This window comes from Eschscholzia californica, unplaced genomic scaffold (assembly GCF_041429995.1).
Source record: "Eschscholzia californica isolate CP2 unplaced genomic scaffold, dmEscCali1.0.p SCAF_3, whole genome shotgun sequence".
In the NCBI taxonomy this organism is placed as follows: domain Eukaryota; kingdom Viridiplantae; phylum Streptophyta; class Magnoliopsida; order Ranunculales; family Papaveraceae; genus Eschscholzia; species Eschscholzia californica.
The window spans coordinates 27030086-27042985 of record NW_028238420.1 but is presented as its reverse complement, the minus strand read 5'-3'; the positions used below and the strand labels follow the sequence as shown (position 1 = coordinate 27042985).

The following is a 12900-nucleotide window of genomic DNA, read 5'->3' as shown; positions in this document are numbered from 1 at the left end:
ATTACTTTTAATAATCGATTTCTGTATAACGAACAATTTTGGAGTAGTTGGGTATATAATGGATACCTATAATATATCGGATTCACCGTTATATAGAGAGGGTTTGGCTAAGAAAATTCATATTGTCACTACAAAAAAGGGCTAATAGAGACAATTATTTTACGTGTGTCCCTAATCTAATATATAAAAACAGATCAGTCGGTTATTTTGGATAAGTCTGACTGTCCATTTTTTCTGAGGGTTTGATAGAAATCACTTCCGACGGATAATATAAAATCCTTTTTATATAAATAGACAAAAAGAAGAAGGGTATTAGTGTCAAAATCGGTTATAATCTCCCTACAATAACTCCTCCCACATTCTCTCTACTTTTTCTCTCTCACGATTTATACAGAATATCTGTTCCTAATTTCTCTCCACAATTACCCACCCTATTTCTTATCCCTTTCTTTGTTTATCTTCATCTTCTCCTTTTGGAGTAAGTAAAAAAGTATGACCGCATTAGCAAGAGGGATCTGCCGCATTCGTAGGACGCGGCGGAAACCTAGTACATTCAAAATAGGAACAATTTTTAATGTTTGTCCCCAACAAATTTACAATAGGGGCGCTTATGAAGGCGCCTGATGTTTTGGGCGCTAATATTTCCCGCCCGTAAAAAAAAAAAAGTAAACTGGCGGTCAAAACAAAATATTTCCAAAAGTTTTTTTTCCTTTTCTCCCTCCCTCTCTCTCTCTCTCTCGATTTTTCTCCTCCATCTCCCGTTTTCTTCTCACTCTTTTCCTCTCTCTCGTTTTTTCTTTTGTGGTTGCGTTTTTTCTTCTTCTAGTCTGATTCAACTTTCTTTTGCTGCTTATCCTCTATTTATTTTCTTCAGAGATTGCGGATTATTCTTTTTCTTCTAATACAACTGAATACAACTGTTAACCAGGAAATTGGAGAAATTGAAGTGAGATTAGAGAAATCAGAGGAATCGATTGCTTCCACAGGTACCCTCTATTCTTTGATTGAGTTTCTTCTTCGTCTCCTTCTTTTCTCTTACTAGCCCTAGTTACTAGGAATAACAATCCACTAAAATGTTTAAGGGTTTCTTTTGTTTGAAGATGATTTTTTTTATGGATCATTCTTTGGAAGGATTTTTGTCCTTTGGATTGTTGAGGAAGTGTTGTATTTGTAGAAGATAAGGGAAGAATATTATTCTTATTTTAGATCTGGAAAACATGAAGATTTGTGAGGAAAACAGGTGTTGATGACTCTAATCTTTCTAGGACTTTTACCTATTATCCTATAATTCTTTGTTTATGCTTGTCTAAATTTGTGTATGCAGGATCTTCTGATAGCCAGCGTGGTACTATAATTTTCCTTCATGGAGCTTCACCTCAATCTTACAACTATCGGGGTTCCCTTGTTTGAAGATGAAATTAAATATTCTACTTAATTGACTTCTTATTTTGTTTTGTTTGTTCCAGTGAGTGAAACGTCTTTGTTATGGGAAATATAGCGATGGCATTTTACGCTGAAGATTCAAACGGATGGCACCATCCTGAAGTTTATTTGATATACATTTCCTAAATACTTTTGTTAGTAGATGGTAGGTTTTTTGCTATTGGCCGATCGGATGTGTTTCGATTTATTTTTTAACGCAATATGCCCATGAAAACGGGTTGTAGGTAAATTTATAATCCAATAATTGTATATTTTATCACAATTTAGTCGTTTATAAATGCATCTCTCATTTTATTCCTGATAAATCTGTGATCTTGCAGGAAAACTACTATTGGATGAATAAGATTCCTCGAAGTTATATGTCACGAGCTTCATTTGGTTATGTTCATGCTTCTTTTAAGGTTGGTGGTGCATGCTTTCTTACTTAATTGGGAAGTTTTGATTCGTTTTTAGATTCTTTCTTTGATAAGTTCTCTACTTAAGACTCATCAAGGCTTATGTGGCCATTTTTTTGTGCATAATTTGTTCGAAGGCTTATATCAACCACGATTCCTCCAACAATTTATTTTACCATGTTATCTGGAATAACTAAATCCTGTGACGTGCTTGATGGAGCCACATCGCTGTTCTTTTTTCCTAATTTCTTTCCTTCTCCCATATTGAAAGTACAGTAGGCACAACTAAGACTTCCTTTGTCTCCACCAAACCCCAAATAAAATTGCTTTATTTCTTATAGAGTATATCTATCAGGTTTTGTTTTTATTCAAAGTGTACTTAAGAATTGTCAACGGAACTGCAAGAATTTATATAAAATCTCTTATACTAATAGACACCTGATTATTGTTTCAGCTCCTTACTATATCATGGGTTTTATCTTCTAATTTTTGTAATTGCTCCATACAAACTTCTACTAAGGTATCAAAGTACCACTTGAATGTCTCCATGGACTCTGACAACCAAAATCATTTCCATTGCTTCAAAAATTTGCAAGAAACCAAATGAATAACTGAGGCCGCAGTGCTAAGATACAGTTCTAAGATACATTAGGTATATATTTTGTATCGTCAATCAACCAATGGACTCAAAGATAGAGAGAAATAACAGTTTGGATCAGAGATCATAATTTGGAAGAATGTAAATGCAGAGATGAAAGCTTATTTTAGGGAACTCAGCAACCAAGAGGTATTATCTTAAAGTCATGATTTTAGTGAATTTAGTTTCAGCGAAACATTTTATCTTTTAAAAAAAACATTTTATCCTTTTGATTGTTGTTTGCCTAGGGTAATAAAATTTAATTTTCTCAACTGTTCCACAATGTTTCTAACAACAATGTCTCAACTGAGATTTTCTTTGTGGTCATTAATTGTAGGTGTTCAAGACCGAATTGTTTCTATAGACGTGCAATTGTAGCTTCGATATTGAGCTTCAATGAGAACAAGGTACAATCTAGTGATAATGCAATGTTGGTGGTTTACTGTTTGAGGATGAAAAAATAATTTCAATTACACTAGATATTTTGCCATATTTGATGACGGTTGGGATAAGACAGACATCAATTCAATTGTCAAATTGAACTCACGAATGTTGTAGGTAGACGCACATTAGGTTATTTCATTGGAGATCAGTTTTATAATATTTAATAATATGTTACTTCTTGAGCTTAATTGAATATGTATAATTGTGACTCTGATTTGGCTTTTGTTGTAATACAATATGAACAAACCCTTTTAAAGACCCATCCTGCTAGCTAGCACTTTATTTGATTAGGGTTGCATATTTGCTTGTGAAAAATAATAACAAAAAAGAGCAGGAAAAATCTCTCATTGTTATATTGTTTATTAATGATGCAGGAGAGGGAATTTAATTTCTCTTAAAAACTTTAGTGAGCAAACAAACAAGTTTCAAGTCACGTGTTCATTATTTCTTATTTCATTCAATTCATTCAAAATATAGCTAATTGTCATTTTCTTACATTTTATCATTGATCTTCTTGCTTCTAAATAGCATGTAAACTTGCTCTAATTCTTAATAGTACATGTTTTCTTATGGTGGATCTATGTGTAGGATCTGATGAGAAAAGTCTCAAATTTCTAAATTTGTAGAGAGCCCAAATCATGGAAACTAAGTGAATTTGCAAAGAAGTTACAAATAACGAATTGAAGTGTATCTTGTGGTGGAGATTCAGGCAGGAATTACAATTTAGGAAGTGTATTATTGTATGTACAAAAGAGAATCACTAATTCGAATTTTATTGTATTAGTTATATTCGATCATGTAATGAAATTTAACTTCTTAAAAATGGAATGTTGTTTGGTTTTATATTACAGTGTGATTTAATAAGCAATAAGCTGGAATAATAAACAATTATTTTATGAAAATCAACTTTTTTAGTGATAGATATCAATCTGTCACTAATAATTATCCGTGACAGATAATCATCTGTCCCTGTTAAGCAGTCGTGACAGATCGCATATGTCGCTATACTCGTCCCTAATGACCACTTTTTTTTGTAGTATGTCAAAGTTATCATGATATGGTGACTTCGAAATTACAGGTAAGATTATATAGAGTTGTTCAGTTGTTTGGGATGCAAGCTAAGTATTCGGTGAAGCATTATGCTGAATCTTATATCGTTCATAAGTTCTTCTAATTCATTCTTTTGCATCTTAGTATCTTATGAGTTTGCAAGATCTCCTCTGACAGTTTTTGTAATTATCAATTGACCATCACGTTTCTTTCTACTTTCAGCATGAAGTGAATACTACGTAGAAGAGGTCTTCGAAGAGTCCGAGTCTCAGGTGGAGGATAGTACTGAACTTGAGGTGTATTATATTTGAGGTAGGATCCCATGAATCTTACTTGGAGCACGGGTATTCTCCGTTTCACCATTATATATATAGTTATTTTCTTCTTTTAATCGTTCTCTAATTCAAATTATGATATGATATGGTATGATATGAATGTATATGGTATGCTATGTGTTATAGATGTTTTCTCTTTACAAAACAAATTGGTTTTTTTGAAAAATGATCACATGGTGGCGGAATCGCTTGAGCTGCATGGTCGTTTTGTGTGAATTGTAAACACGTGGTTGCAGAATCGTTTGAGCTGCGTCTATAACATGGTGACAGAATTGTTTGAGCTATGTTACGTGTAATGGTTGTTTTCCGATGAGCATTGGTTGGTCCCCTTGTTTATTTTTATGTTATGGATTAGTAATGAATTATGGCAAGGGTTACACTCGGTGTGTGCGCAACCGTTTCGTAACGACCATTCCAAATTACCCAGAATGGGGTCCGCAGAAGACAGGAGTTGCGGTATTCCGACCCTTGGAGTGATTAGGGGATCGACCCAAATGTCATGTTTGTTTATTTATTCTGCTAAGCCACTGGTGTGTGGTTTTGAATTCTGTTGTGATTGATACTTACAATGTTTTCACTGAAATGAAAGAGGGTGTTTATCCGAGTTTTCTTAATAAGAAAATACTTAATCTCTGAAAGTGGACACTTGTAAAAGCTTGGCTTTAAACAGGGTTTACCCTACCTTGAGACACAAAAACGCTCTTCTCCTCCGGTTGATGGAACCTGTTAGGAGGGCTTTGTTCTTGTAGGTTTGGGAGCCACTCAGATCATTTAATATTATTATAGGTTCATGCATATGTTTGGGTATTCTTCGAATGGTTAATGAATTACCTTGCGAGGAAGTGTCAAATCTGGCTGGAGGTAGGACCTGCCTCAAGACGGCATAGTTGTATCGTCGTGGGTATATGGCTCTGCTACACGATGATGCTCTTATAGTTGTTTGGGTAAGTCATGACATATTCTAAGCGTATCATTGTTTGGGTGGAATTTACTATTCGATGCGTATAGGGATCACAAGCCAGCCCAATGGGCGATGATGACGAAGGGAGAGTTACAGAAGCTCTTACCGGGGTATTACGTGGATCCATGTGTACACTGCAGTAGTCAAAACGTTCAATAAGGCGCCGCTTGCCCACACACTAACAAAGATCGATTGATTCTTCCTAGCCAAATAGTAGGTGACCCCGACTGAGGGCGTATTCAGTCATGATCTTGGTAAGATAGAAAAATTATCTTGCTATATTGTCTTGCTTGGTGTGCATATTGATATCTCTGTGTATATGTAACACTTATAAACTATTGATATATTAAATTGTTGATGTGTGTGGTGTGGGTAGGATGTCTAAGTATCCTACTGAGCTGACTTTCGACTTATCTTACTCCTTCATTTGTTTTTGTTCATGTACTATATACTTAGATCGATCTAACACTGCTCGTGAACAACTTTTGATGTAAGATCGATCCGCTTTTTGATATTTTTAAGTTATGTAAATTGTCACAGAACGAACCTTATATATGTATCACTGTAGTATCTAGTTACGTGTGAGTCGTTGGAGTTTTGACTTCGGTGTGTGTATATATATATATATATACAAATATTTGACATGTTTTTCAGTTTTGATTGTCTCAATTGATAGAGGAGACTCTGCCAAAATTTAGTCTTGTTCGTTTGACTTTTAGTTCGTTTTCAAAAAATATGATTTCTTATTAGATTTCCGCTGCTTCATTTTATTAGTTTGATAACGGAGATAAATGTTTTGGCTTTGGCTTATTTTAGAAACTCCGTTTAAGCGAGACTTAGACCTAGTTTCTTTCATAAACTGTCTGGCAAACCGTGACTCAGAATACGGGGCGTCACAATTATCATGAATATTATCTTCATATGGGACTATACCTCTACCATCTCTCACATACTCTAACACTCCCCCTCAAACCAATGTACTTCTCAAGATATTGATAAGTACAAATGGTTTGCTACAATAAATATCTAAATCATTACAATTATATCTAAAAGCAAAATAAATTAAATTAAATGCAAAACAACTTTTGTTATTCTTTTGTACTTCATTGTATCAATGGTAATTTGGCTTCCTCCATAATAATACCCCCTCCCCTCAAACTAATGGTACTTGCAAGTATGGAAGACCATGAGTTTGTTTAGATACCGCATTAATGATGTTTCAATTTCTTTTACTACTACTAATATTGGTGTTGTTTTGATGTGTGTTTATTGTGGTGTTTGAGAGAAATATGATGTAGAATAGTAGTAGTTTTGCCCACTTGGGCTTGAAAAAGAAAGAAGAAGCATTGATAGCTAGGCCAAGTTGAGTATGAGAAAGAGATAAAAGCTTATAGTTTTCCCCCATCTGAGCTTGAGAAAGAGAGATAAAAACTTGATTGTTTGTCCCACTCGGGTATGAGAAAGAGAAAAGGAAAAGCATTGATTGCTTGGCCCACTCAGGCTTGAGAAAAGAAATACTAAGCTTAATAGCTTTGCCCACTTGAGCTTTAAGAAATGAAACATCTTGGCCCACTTGGGGTTGAAGGAGAAAAAACTGTGAGAAATCTAAAAAATCAAAGAGAAAGGTTTGGGGAAGAATTTAAGGCACACAATTCTTTCTGCCTTGAACACATCACACCAGTTTGTACGCCCCATAGTTCCCATGAAAGTTTCGAAAGCCGCAAGAAGTTTAGAGATTACCAATCTTGAGAGCACACAAGTGGAAGAAACAGAGTAACTTTGAACTTAGTCATTCGAAATATTAAGGGCGCCCACTTACTAAAAAATGGATTTGAAAGTTGAAACCCTGGGTCTCATTTTCACTTTCTTCTTTCTATGCTTCAAGAACAACAACTGATCTTCTTCTTCTTCTCTTCTTTATTCACTTTTTTTTCACCTAAAAAAGGAGCTCCGATGATCGTAGACAAACATTCAGATCAAACAACAAAGATTCTCGAATCTCCACTCATCATAGGGAACATCAGTTCAGAATGCAATCTATTAAGAACAGATTGGGAATCAACGGTCTTGGCAACAGAGAGAGGTTGCTTTGAGGAAACGGTGCGTGCCATTAATTTATGTACTTTAAGTAAAATGATATAATATGACTTATAATTTATGTACTTTAAGTAAAATGATATAATATGACTTATAATTTATGTACTTTAAGTAAAATGATATAATATGACTTCTATAAAAATTTACAAACCTTATTTCTATCCCAACCAACACCAAGTTAGGAGTTGAACAAAAAAACACCATGTTAGGAATCTATCAGGAATCGAATTTCTAATCCTGGCCAAACCAAACATCAAACTAAAATAATCTTATTCTAAGGAATTGTGTTACTGTAATGCAATTCGCAGGTATCACATTCTATTCCCTGCGCGCCAAACATGGCGTAAGGGTTAAATAGGGGATGGCTTAGGAATCCACATAAATGAGGCAGACTGACGGGCGGGTAATTGGACGGGCAAAATCGATAGTAACTGGACAAACAAACGGGAAAAGTGTCGATTACGTAGAAGAACTAACAAACAAACAAGCGTGGGCGGTACATTGGGTAAACCTTCCTACCCGCGTTTGTCCACTGAATACTTATGAGGCGAATTGGTTTAGTCCATAACGGTCTTGAAGAACTAACAAACAAACAAGCGTGGGCGGTACATTGGGTAAACCTTCCTACCCGCGTTTGTCCACTGAATACTTATGAGGCGGGTTTAGTCCATAACGGTCTTCGGGCACCCATGGACCCTGACGGATGCAGGTGTCCGTGGACGGGTGCAGACCACCAGGCCAAAATCCCATCTGTAATTCTCAACATTATGGATTCCAGATCATGACCCTAAACCCAAATAACGACTAAATCTTAACCCCTAAACCATATTTGTACCCCGAGAGTAAAGCCAAGGTTGCTTATCAAAGGAAAAGAATTACATTATAAATCCCTTTGCTTCTTTTATTGTTTGCCTTACTAATACAAGCCAAGTCATTCACATCTCACAGGCATAGAGTTCCTGATATTATACAAAAACCAATATAAAACTGGCTCGGCAGAATAGAATGAAAAAAATAACAGGAATTTAGAGCTCCTTATGTTACTACTTTGTGAATCATTTAACAAATAACAATAAGTGAGAAAGCAGACACAATTTGTAGCCGTTCTCCTTATGCTTCTTCAATCAACAGCAAAATCGATGATCTGGCGGAATCATGTCTTGAGAGTTCGATCAAGTGCGAAAACCCTTGAGAAAATAAGTTTATCAGCTTAGACGGAACCTATGCTTGTTCTTCCTTTGCTTGGTTGTTATGAGTGTTCTGTTTCAGTTGCATTAGCTGGCCTCTTAAACTACACTCTTCCACCTGAAGCAATAAATAAATAGATATTTATTATAGTTCGACAAACAAAATATGGAAATGACAGATTAAAGAAAAATGTCCTAAGACAAATTACTTGATACAACATAATTACAACAAATTCTACTCAGTTTAGACTTAATACAAGTCTGACTGAAATAGGTCAAAAGTATGGTTCCCAGACTTCGCCAGGCTTCAACTCAGATTTGAGATTTCAAATAAAAAAATTAAACTACTGCGGTACCACGTATATTATACAAAGAAGTACCCTAGTTTAATGTAAAAGCAAGTCAAGCATATACAATGTATTCTTGCACCCCTGTAACTAAGGCATATGCCAATTATGTATGCTTGCTAGTTGAAGAAAAAGTAAAATGTGAAATTCATGTTCTTGTTATCTGAACTTTGAGTTTCTTTAGCATTTTGGGTTAAAAATTAGAGATAGGGCTAGACTGACCTGCAACATATTTGTCTTTGATAACAACTCTCCACATTCTTCAATCAAAGCTCTTTCTCTACTGACTACTGCAGCCAGTTCTGAAGCCAAACCATCCATCTCTTCTGCCTGCAATCAAGCTCATGCTGTAAATATATATACGTATACAATGCAAATCAAATGCTTATATTGCCATCTACTATCATACTTTCTCTTCCGATCATGACTTTCTGTGTCTAGTTCCCTCGGAAGTTGGCATTGCTTCGGATAAATAGAAGTAACACGACGCAATGAAGAGTTTTTTCATCAATTACCTTGGGTAAAAAGCTTTCAATGTGGGAGGACATAGTTTCCATCATGTTTGAAGCTGCGTTCAGAGCTCCGTCCATTTCTCTAATGTCAGCCTGCAAATTTAGATATCTCTCATCACATTCTCCTTTAATGTTTAGGTGAAAAGTGATTTTATCGCACTGAGATAAGAATCACGGTATTTTACCTTCACGTTGCCAACAATTGGAAGTCGGAGGGAGGCATCCTGCAAAGCTTTTGTAACTCCAGCCAAGGAGCTTGAATAATCGCCTTCGAGGGCAGACCATTCATCCAAATAGGGAATCTAGATGCACAAATTAGAGAACATTACATTAAACAAAGAGAACTACTCCGTTTCCCACGTAAGCGATGGAGCTTCAATAATTTTCAAATAACATAATTGAACTTGCGCTATGCCACTTTAAAAAATAAGTGAGTTGAGAAGTACTGTAGTATTATTATTCTACATGGTTTCTAGAAAGCATAACTAGATATCTAAGGAAGTAATCTCACAGATAATATCATGATGAGGATTAGCTAATAAATATGAATTAGAATAGACCCATCAATCCTAGCCCTCTGGCCACCCATCCCGGTTATTCTAAGGGTAAACCTGTAGAGGTAGATATCTTCTGCAATACAGTTGCACTGGATGATAAAATTTTTGTTTATTTTTTATTTTTTTGGTTGAACTGAATTAACAATATGACAGGCCACGCATGAACTAGTATATATGCATTGGGACACTTTAGCATCCATTTATTCGTTCAACAAATTCAAACCACTAAAAAACCACCTTATATACTAGAGCTCAGGAAGAGCTCATACAATTTCATGCTATCCAATTATAGAGGCACGACAGAACAAATCGCGTTGATTGAAACTAGTTTGTAAACAAGGTCTAGATACAGTAAAGGCACATTGTCCTCTCTTTATGCCGTTCGCCCGTTCCTACTATTTTTCTTTTGTTTTCTTCGGCAGCAGCCACTAATTACCAGAATAGTGCAAGGTTACTCTCACTTGTCTTAATTAAAGTGAGAAAGCAAACAAAAACTAATTACGTCTCTTTGTTATCAAGGTCAAGGGAATGGAAGCAAGTCTGGTATTTCATTTCTTAACCTGAAAGATACATGTGAAGAAAGCATATGTAAAGAAATGCATTCATCAAGTAGTTACTCTTACTTGAGTTTCAAGGATGGTAGATACGGCTATTGTCCTCTTCAACTGTTCAAGATCAGCACGCTTTGCTTTGACAGCATCACGCATTTCTGATATTTTGCACCCGAGACCATAAAGGGATTGCTGTTGGGAAACAATAATAATAAGGTTGTTTATAAAGTACAAAGGAGGATCCAACATATAACAAGGATCAATAGATAGATAAAGGTGAAAAGTTCCCCCACATTGCTGCATCTAAGAGCGCATCAGTCGAAATAGTATTTTCAGTATCGTTTATGTCGAAAAACAAGGATATATTCCTCTGATTATGAAGTCAAAAGAAGTTACCCAAGTACTGTAATATGCAAATGCAGAGAAAGTTTATCAATGACGAACCTCGGCAGCGAGTGTTTGAGCATCCCTAGTAACTTCGGCTTTAGCATTTGTGTATCTCCATTGCAGATACCGGTTATGAAGCATCCTCAAAGAATGTACATTTTCTTGGTGACTCAAAATCTTTTTCCCCTTTTTCGTCTCTGCCCAAACTGTTGTGTTTGATGGATGTGGTGGCAGATTAACACCACTACAAGATTTCATAGAATTCAAATGTGGTTTGGCTAAAACACTTGATGACCTGTAAACAGATTTCGTAGGACTAGAAAAGGGTTGTTCAAAACTGAGAGATCGGTAAATAGGCGAAGAAACAACTTTTAGAGAATCCCCAATTCCACTATTTCCCCTGTGTAATCTATTTGACATTGATGAGAACTGATCAGCCTCTGGCATCGAAGATCGACACTCTGGAACTGATCTTATTTTGGACTTCAGTATAGGGATTGGAGAACTACAGCAGGATCCAGTTTCAGAGTAATCACTAGAAGTTGTTGAACTTTCTGCTAGGGTTTCTTGTAATTTACTATCACAATCTGAAATGTTTGAAGAAATTGAACTAGAAACCTGAGACTGAACAAGCTTAGCAGCAGCAGTAGATGCAACAGAAGATATAGTAAAGGTGTTCGTTCGATGAGAATTTTGAGTCGATATTACCGATCTAGGGTTTATCCTATCCATACCATGTGCAATTGGAGTATCTGGTCTAGATCGAGTAAGACTATTAGACCTACTTAGTAACTTACCAGTATTTGAAGCTCTCAAATTTGCACTATCCAAATTCTGGTGTTCCCCGCCGCCATTATTTTCCTTAAAAAGCTTCACAGCTCTTTGTGGCTTCCTTTGAAGAGAAAACCCTAATTTACTACTATGGGTTCCTAATGGAGTATCCATACTTCGAACAGTTTCGAGTCTGTTTTCATCAGCAGAAGATAACGGTTCCCCTTCTTGCTGTCTTCTCTGTGCTGAATGTGATCGTTGTTGTTGATGTTGGTGGTGACGTTGATGGTGGTACTTAGGGTGAAGCTCTGTGGAGGTTGAAACAGAGTGTTTTGGAAGAGGACATTTTGAAGATGGAAGATGAAGATCTCCAGAAGATGAAGAAGAAACAATAGGAGACATGAATCTCGAGCTTACTTCCCTTACCCTTGGCCTTCTAGGAGGTGGAGGAGGAGGAGCCATCGCAGTAGTGACATTCTGTTGTTGTTGATCTTCCGCCATTTTCGTTTTCCCCTAATTTTAACCTAGTTTCTGAATTTTAGGGCTGAATCGAAATAGAAAACAAGAGGGAACCAATTGATCAGATCTGTCAATCCGTGGATTGAAGAACTTCTGTGCCCTAATTTCGGTTACAGCTTTCTAGATAAATCTGGTACCAAATACTCTCAGATATTAATGGTTTGAATCAGACGATTGGATTCAGATTCAACAGAATTTCAGAGTGAGATCTGATTCCGCCAAGTCTCTCTGTAGAGGGGAGAGGAAGAGATGAGAGAGAAAGGGAGAGAAAGTGTAAAAGAGTAGAGAAGAGAAGAGAGAGAAAACTAGCCGTTGATAAGGAACGGAAGGGTTTGCCAACGGCTCTATCTTTTTTTTTTTTTTAGGAAAACGGCTCTATCGTATTTGTTGTTAATTTAACTTTTAGAATGAAATGAAAGGAGACGTTTCAGATGGACGGGCCGGAATACGGAGGAATTCTATAGGCACCTTTTCCTAGTCTTATGAAGTTGGGAAGGCAATACGAAAAAGTGGAAACCCCAAAGGCCCAAATTGGTGACCACAATCTATATAACAAAGGGGAAATGAGAGGACCTTTGTGAGTGAGAACTTTCATATATCATATCAGACGTAATTTGAGAGTAGAGTTAGTTCCATCCAATTCTGTTGTTGGTATATACACGGGCGGAACCAGGATTCAAATTTTGGGGGTCTAGAGTCTGAGAGAA

General features: G+C 36.3%; 1 protein-coding gene and 1 long non-coding RNA gene across 2 annotated transcripts; one reads left to right on the top strand and one right to left on the bottom strand.

Annotated features, from left to right (window-relative positions):
• The first annotated feature begins 801 nt into the window (after positions 1 to 801).
• LOC147549275 (uncharacterized) lies at positions 802 to 3762 on the top strand. Its single transcript, XR_015236615.1, has 6 exons — positions 802 to 986; positions 1467 to 1588; positions 1764 to 1844; positions 2359 to 2625; positions 2813 to 2882; positions 3508 to 3762. It is a non-coding gene; the product is annotated as an uncharacterized LOC147549275 (long non-coding RNA).
• A 4454-nt stretch (positions 3763 to 8216) lies between these two features.
• EDE1 (ENDOSPERM DEFECTIVE protein (DUF566)) lies at positions 8217 to 12645 on the bottom strand. Its single transcript, XM_086665028.1, has 6 exons — positions 10961 to 12645; positions 10589 to 10708; positions 9594 to 9710; positions 9412 to 9501; positions 9119 to 9226; positions 8217 to 8667 (listed from the first exon to the last, which is right to left on the bottom strand). The coding sequence occupies exons 1-6, from the start codon at positions 12173 to 12175 to the stop codon at positions 8584 to 8586; spliced, it is 1734 nt and encodes a 577-aa protein (XP_086521154.1). The 5' UTR covers positions 12176 to 12645; the 3' UTR covers positions 8217 to 8583.
• Positions 12646 to 12900: the final 255 nt, after the last annotated feature.